Source organism: Pyxicephalus adspersus, chromosome 4 (assembly GCF_032062135.1).
Source record: "Pyxicephalus adspersus chromosome 4, UCB_Pads_2.0, whole genome shotgun sequence".
NCBI lineage: Eukaryota > Metazoa > Chordata > Amphibia > Anura > Pyxicephalidae > Pyxicephalus > Pyxicephalus adspersus.
Window position 1 is genome coordinate 36,038,252 of NC_092861.1, and position 7,965 is coordinate 36,046,216.

The 7,965-nt window shown below is 35.9% G+C and overlaps 1 protein-coding gene across 1 annotated transcript in view; it reads right to left on the reverse strand.

Moving 5' to 3' along the window:
* Positions 1-628: 628 nt before the first annotated feature.
* CUL3 (cullin 3) overlaps positions 629-7,965 on the reverse strand; it is a 33,615-nt gene continuing 26,278 nt past the window's right edge. Inside the window, exons 11-15 of the mRNA XM_072410126.1 lie at positions 6,546-6,642; positions 6,309-6,443; positions 5,789-5,975; positions 3,875-4,020; positions 629-3,339 (exon numbers count right to left, since the gene is read on the reverse strand). Of these exons, the coding sequence (XP_072266227.1) occupies positions 3,208-3,339; positions 3,875-4,020; positions 5,789-5,975; positions 6,309-6,443; positions 6,546-6,642 (697 nt within the window). The 3' untranslated portion in view covers positions 629-3,207. The remainder of the gene's footprint in view (positions 3,340-3,874; positions 4,021-5,788; positions 5,976-6,308; positions 6,444-6,545; positions 6,643-7,965) is intronic.

Sequence of the window (7,965 nt, forward strand, 5' to 3'; positions counted from 1 at the left end):
TATGCAGGAGCAATGCACTTCGGCTTTTTACAGTTGGGCTACGTCTAGTTAACTGCTATGTGGCATCACCATGATTGGCCACTAACACAACAGAGTCTTTAATAGAGAGGACCCAATGGGGTATCTCCTGCTTACACCACAGGTTGTCTTTGTACAATGACCATTCATGGTATTGTACCCAAATTGTCACTAAAAATCATTATTTTGTCTTTACAAAGCTAGAGAAGAATACAGATCAAAAGTTAATAGACTTTTGGTGTAAGTATGTTTTTGCCAAGTAATTCAAGTATTAGAGCTGAGAAAATCAACTTCAGTCCTGGAGGGCTGGAATTTCTATGAGCAATAATTTTCTGACTCCCTGCAAACCCTTCCTTACTTTCCTGTTGTCTATTAGAGAAATATTAAAAACGTATTGTTATCTTAAAGGATCTCAGCTAAGGATAGAAAATCAAAGAGCAGCAATGGCAGCCTACATATTAGTCAGGAAGGGTTTCCCTTAGCAACATTCTCTTTTCATACAAGTGCAAAGATCTATATGAGAATGCCAGAAAGGGAAATAAAACCGACAATGCTGTGTTAGAAAACCCACCCATGTCACCCACCAGTCACATATGACAAAATGCACCACTACATAATAAAGTTTCATTTATTCTATTTTGGTTTGAAGGCTCAGTCTTATTGATGCATAAATAAAAGTTAATATACATTAAATAGTACAAATAACCCTTTGGAGAGTTAAAGGAAAGTATCATCTATGCTAAAACCATGATACACTAAACCAGGAAAAAAAAAAACTTATTTTTCTTTTTATCTGTTAGATTATACAAAATTCAAAAATGTGCAAATTGTGACATTTGCACCTGGTAAGAGCCAACCACTAAGGAATATACATTGCAGTGTAAACGTATAAACCCTGTTTATTGCAGACTTGCAGGCTCTTAGTACTGGAAATGCACAGTATAGAATGGTCTGTCAAAAACATAAAGAACATGAGATCTACAAATAAACGTTGCCATGAGGGAACATAATAGTTTTTTTTTATAACTGTGACATAAATTTGATTGGATGTTAAAAATACAATGGATGAGATTCAATACATGAATGCTCTTTGGGTAGTTTTACATTATGAATAGTAAATGTAAAAAAAAACCTGCTACAGGTTAGTTCCATTTGAAGTTAACAGTGGCACTTGACATATGTATATATATGTGGGAGTGAACTAAATAAAAGGAGTAGAGACCTGTACCAAGAATGCTGGAGCATACAAGAAATGGTATAAAGATTGATGAGTAACTGACAGCACAATGCCTAACTTTAATGGCAAACTCTGGGCACAAGAACATAGCCTTATGACAGTATATAACTTCCCTTATTTAGACTCCAGTCTCACCTCTTCATGCAGTAACCAATTATTTTGGTCTGTGAATCTGGAGATAGTCTATCCGCACAGCGCGATGAATAGGGACTATCAGTTTTGAACACAGGTGGGAAAAAATTGTAGGCAGGTGGCAGCCCCTTGTATTGTGACCCTAACTCTTCAGTAACCTCCCAAAAACAGCCAGGTGGTTAATGAAAAGTACAGGGTGGTGCATCCAGCTAAGAGTTGGGGAGAACACCCACCATGCTTTTCTGGCACCATTTCAGTGTTCTTTGTGCCTCCCAGGTCACTATAAGTGACACCAACAATCTTTTTGGCTATCTGTAAGGATAGCATTCCTCCCACTGATCAGCAATGTTGGAGGATTTTTTCCTACTGACCACCACACTTATGTACTGTGAGCTGTAGTTATAGTAATTATAGGAGTTCTACAAGACATGTACATTATTTCAGGGGTTGACCCATGAAAAAAAAAAAAAAAAGGTCCGGGAAAACTGCTTTAGAGTGTGGGGAAGTTCAGCAACGAGGTGAAACTAGGTACCCAGAAAGAGCTGTTAAATGCTAACAAACAGCAGGCATTTGCGGTATAATAAGTGAAGATTGATGGGTAAACATCTGAGAAATGTACATAGTGATGTGTTCAGTGAAAGAGCTTGTGTTTTGTGTAAACTGAAATAGGTGAATTTATTTAACAACTAGAGATGGGTGGATGATATACAATGAAAACAAGCTCAATTCATTTTGTGTGAAAAACACAGTACTACCTACCTGACTAAGAGAATGGCAGCCAATATTAAACCTATGTAGCTCTAAGTCTGCCCTTGTTTACTCAATACCATTCAAGTACATTATAGCACATTCTCCCATCTTTATTTAAAAAGACCCCTTAAGATTTCCATGTGCTTATGTGAGGAGCTACAGCATGCTCTGAGCTAGCAGGTCTTCATGAAAAGGTTTGAAGTCCAACAGCCTACAAAAAAAACCCTCACTTTGTCAATGCATCAACAGCATTTTACAGAATACAGCAGACAGGAAATATGACTTCCAATAAATTTACAATTTCAGTTGGGGAATAAAAAAAAAAAAAAAAAAACATTGCTCTCTTTTAAAATATCAAATTTGCCAAAATGTGGAGAACAAACTTTTTCAATGCAATAAAGGAAGAACTGGCATACAAATAGAATTTAAATCCATAATCCGCTTACACTTGGGCATGGAAATATATCAATAGATTCAATTTCTTTGGGTCAAAGTAATCTATGTCACCAATTTTATCTGCAAATATCAAATAAGACAGAAAACTACAACCAAAATATTGAAATATTGCAGCGACCTTCTCTCCAGGAAAAACACTTTTTTTTTTTTTTTTTTAATTTTACTTCAAGAAGAATAACGACCCAGTAGCAAATAATTCAATTTAAAATGCAGTAAAGAAAAGAAATGAACATAGACAGACTTACACCACCACTAACTTTTGGGGGGAGGGAATAAAATCCCCAAAATTTTATTAATGTGACTTGAATTTTCTAAATTAGTTTTTTTTTTTATTTTTTATTTTTTTTGGTGTTCCCATTCTTTCCATACAGTATTGAGAAAGAAAATTCTGGGTGTTAACAATTCCACAAAGGAACTGTATAAATGATATCTACAAAGGCCCCCCGAGGGAAATCGGATGTTGAAAATTCTTGTAGGCTTGTTGTGCATGTTCTAGAACACGTACTGTAATTTATTAGATGGCGCTCGTAACCGTGTAATGATTTAAAAGAACTTCCCAGTCCATGCGAAGGGGTATGAAGTCCAAGAGTAATTTAATTTGCAAAACGCACTTTTTATGCTACGTAAGTGTACACTTTGCGATCTTCAGGTGTTCGTGCTAAATATTCTCTTTCAATAAGTCCTTCAATGCGCTTTTTAATAACAACTGGACTTGGAAGGAATCTGGCCTTTAGTTGCTGTGTTACCTAAATAGGAAAAAATGCAAAGAAAAAAAAATCACTTAAAACCGTCAAATATTCAAATAATAACATGTCAAGGTTATTCACTTTTTATGCATTAGTGTAGTATGTTGATGAATTTGTTATTTGTGATAAAGTACTAACAAATACAAAAAATCCCAGTTCCCTGAAGAAGCCCGGTAGGGCAAAACGCGTGGGGTATTAAGGGACAAAAAAACAATAACATACGGCATGAATCAAACAGCAATAACAGACGCCACTGTCTAGGTTTGACGAAAAAAGACCCCCTTCTCACAGTTTGAATTTAATACAGTTGGAGGAAGGGACCTACAAGTGATTTAACATAAGATTGTATATTTTCAATATATTAATTGTATTATATAATTTTTGTACAATTTTAATTCAGTCGAGACAAAAAATCCTCTTTCTTTCTACTTGTTGTATTCTTCATACACAAACAAATCATTCAGTGCGATTTGCATATCAATGCCTATCTCTAATAAAAGGGTGCAAACATTTTTTTAAAGTTGTTTTTGGTTACCTCTGCTACTAATACGTTGTGCTGCATTTTCTTTCTAGATTTCATAATTCGAACGATAGCAGCTTCTATCTCATGCTTCCTGTCGTCATCAACTTTTTTCTGAGTCTCCTTTCTTTCAGGGTCTGATTCACCTTGTTTGGCAGCCACTGCAAAAGATAGATATACCATGGTCTCAGTAAAATGCCAAGGAATAAAAATGTCCTCATAAGCAGATCAATAATTAATGATCCTTTCACTCTTTATTTCAAATGTATACCCCTTTAAAGGTGCAGGGTGGTAAAAAAAAAATTATTAATTATTTCCTATGGATTTGCAGATTGCTGTTTAATATTGTGCCCCCAGCAATATCACATATTAAGGAGTCCAAAAGTATAATACATTTTCATTTCATTATGAAATTTGCTTCTTATGTAAATTCATACCCAGTAAGCCTTTTAAAAACTGCAGGATAAATTCAACATTAAATACATATCCAGCAAACAGTGAAACAAATTTAAACAGGTCAGAAATGAAGGTATTTTTACAGAGCTATGTTAGCAAGAACACACAAATGGGTAAATTTTATAGTTCAACACCGGAGAGGGAAATAAACACACAATGGCTGCAAAAACTGGAAGTACATTCTTCTACAAAGCACCTATTCCTCAAAGTTCATCATTCAATTATTCTGATTAGCTTGTATTTATACAGCGCTGAGATATTACCCACTGCTGTACAAATTAATTTTAGACTAATGTATCTTTGGTATATAAAGTCATTCCTGGAAAGTAGATTTACCAAATGAAGAGGGCAATGGGTGGGTTATTTATAGTAAATAAAATTTAGCCAAAGTACAAAAATAGTAAAAATATACCTAAATTATTTCTACATTCCACTTGTGTTTATGGTGTTTCCGTAAAGCATACCTATACTCAGAAAATCAACTTTGGCTTATGGATAACATAAGCCAAAGTTATAATCATCCGAATACTTTATATCCTGTGGGATTATATTTTTGCTTTTTAGTAAACAATGTTGACATTGTCAGTCATGTACAGAATTGCTGTCACTGAGCACTGAAGAGATTATTGAAAAATTGGGGTCTGCTTTCAATGATTCTGTGGGGTTCATTTGGGGTTGCCAATCCAATTCTACAAAAAAGCTCAAACAAAAAGCCCTGCCCACAAAAAACTCTATATATAAATATCTTTATACTGAACAGAATTCACTATAAGTGTAAAGTAATCTGAACAGATGTTCAGGTTGGATTATTTATCCTCACTTCTTGCTTCAGTAAAAACAGATTTGACCTCATTTTTTAACTCAATGACAATGGTCAACAGATAAATTAGAGACAGTAGCACACACATGCAATAATTGTAATTGGAAAGGATCTTTCACAAAACACATACACGATGTACATACAGCACCATTCTGCTCTATGGAGAGGAGAGAATGACAGATTAGCACCCCGCTGCGCTCTCTACCCCTTCACTTCCATTACGATTGTTCATCGTCCATGGATCGGTCGCCTGGACGACGAGCGCTGTACACGCCAGATTCTCGTCCGATATCGGCCCTGAGCAGATTACCTCACGAGAACCATTGCACGTGTACACCCAAGCCTTATCCATTCACTAGAGAACATATCCAAAGAGGACTAAGGTCGTTATGATATTGTCCTATTGATGGTCAATCCTGGGATAATATACCAACCTGCTCATCAAATTGGACTATGTCCAAGGTCGCTACTACTTCATCCTCTACTCTGTGTTCTTAATGTGAATTAACTTTTCTGCTTGGTAAGGTTTAATAAGAACTACAGGCAAGGGTGTAACTAAACAATCCATTTATATTAGCAGCTACAGAAAGATGAAATAAAAAAAGTACTAATAAATGTTATAGTAATTCTCTGCTTTGTTCTGTTTTACTCACCAGTTTGAATCTTAACTCTGTGCAGTTTGGAAGTAAATTGATCATTGACGGTGAACACATGACCACATTCTATTTCTTTTGATTTGGGTTCCTTTGTGAGGACTCTTTGCGTGGGCTTTCCACAAGCCAGAGACTGCAGTGCTCTCACCAGCTCTCGTTCGGGGATGTCTGTCTCCTGCTGGATTTCCTTTACAGAAAGCAGAAATTCACATATACAAAGGTCATTCAATGTATCCAATTACAATCTATAAAGCAGGCAAAGTGACATTATCCAGGCTCTTTGCAATAAGAACTGGTTGCATACTGAATCAGATTAGATAAGGCTCAACGCTCATCTCATGGATTTGTTCAAAATTTCAGTGTGATGGGTAGGAAACACTGAAGAATAGGAAAGCTGTGAATTTTCAGGCAAAACAATAGTCAACCCCACCCCCTTTTCTTTGTACACCTACTCCAGTCAACTCAACAGAAAAGCAAGAAAAAAAAAATCACTGAAGGGAAAAAGGACTTGAATCCTTACCTCAAAGGTGTACTTTTCTCTGTTGTTGAAGAGTATTAATATGGTCATCTGAAAGGTTGACACTTGCAATATGTGTTTCCGTGTGTTAGAACCAGTGACTTGTGCTCCTCCTACACCAACTTCTGAGCCATCCTCCTGGAAAGAGAATGCAAACATCCAGACACAACAGTTAACTTTGTGCGACTATGCAGGGCAATCTAGGATGTTTTCCCGTTGGATTGAAATCTTTTCACTCACCTTTTTGACAGGTCCATAAAAAGTGGCGTTGAGATCTGCAGAACCCATGTGGTGCTGCAACGTGAGCTGTCGTCCGCTGTGCTTAGCAAGATAAAACCTTTATCAAAGCAAACACATACATTTAATTACAAAGGCTTACAAACTATAGGTGTGTAGAACACAGATTTAAAAGCTTAACTCTGGTCTTAAACTCTATCTTGCACAGTTGTACATGCTTTTCTATACTTTTACTTTTAGATACCCCTAGCTTAGCCTTTCCTAATGTTTTCAACATGGAACGCTTAAAATAATTTTCACGTCTTTAAGAAACACAAGATTTAATTAGTATTTCCACAGCTCAATGAACATTAGCATAGCTTACAGTCAGTGGAAATAATGAATCTTATATTGATGGCCATTTGAAAGAAGATCACTCTTACACATGGACAAAAACTTTTTAATGGTAAATGTACCTCTTTGACATTTAAAAATACTCAAACAACACTGGTCAACAAACATTTTCTTGCCAAACAGATTAAAGTCATTTGAAGTTATGTTTGATGCACATATTCCAAATATGGTATTGGTTTTGCTAGATGGCACTAGTTTTTGAAATAATTACCTCAACAATAACCTCATAGAAAACAAATGAAACATGAAAATTAAACAAAATAAACTAGATATGTCTACGTATACAAAATTAAATTTCCGAAATACTTAGTTTGTATGATTATCTTTTATGCTGATGATCAGGACAATCACGTTGAAGCTCCAGCAGTAGTCTGCAATCATGTGTCTAACCCACCTGCCCGGATACTTTTCTTCCATCACCTTTATATCTTGATGAAACCTCTCCCGTTGTACCTCACTAAATTGGCAAATGGCTATAGGGATAGTGTACCTTTATGCTTATATTAGCCCCAAATTTTTCAAGTTTAGGAGCAAGTTTTGTACCAGTTCTTTATAATTTTGTCCTTTGTGATTAACCAAGAAGTTCTTGACAACCATGACATAGCTGTGCCAGGCACAAGCTTCAGTATCAGTCATGTAACTTGTGAAATTTTAATCATTTATCAGTTTCGGAATCTGGGGTCCATCAAAGATTCCTGCTTTAAATTTTTTAGTACTCAATCCAGGGAAAAATCTCCAAAATGTATTTGAAGCAATCACTGTCCTTGTTCAGAGCTCTAACAAATTGCTTCATTAATCCCAACTTAATGTGTAGTGGAAGGAGAATGATTTTTTCTGTCAACCATTGCTCGTTAATGGTGTTCGGTGCACCATTTTTCATGTTTTCCCATGGAGGCCATGTCACTTTTATCCAGTGATCCTGCTTTGCTCTACTATCCCACAAGCTGATGAAACATGGGTACTTTGTGTATCCACTTTGCTGTCAAAGTAGGAAGCGCACCATTTTTAATTCAACACATATGGACCATTG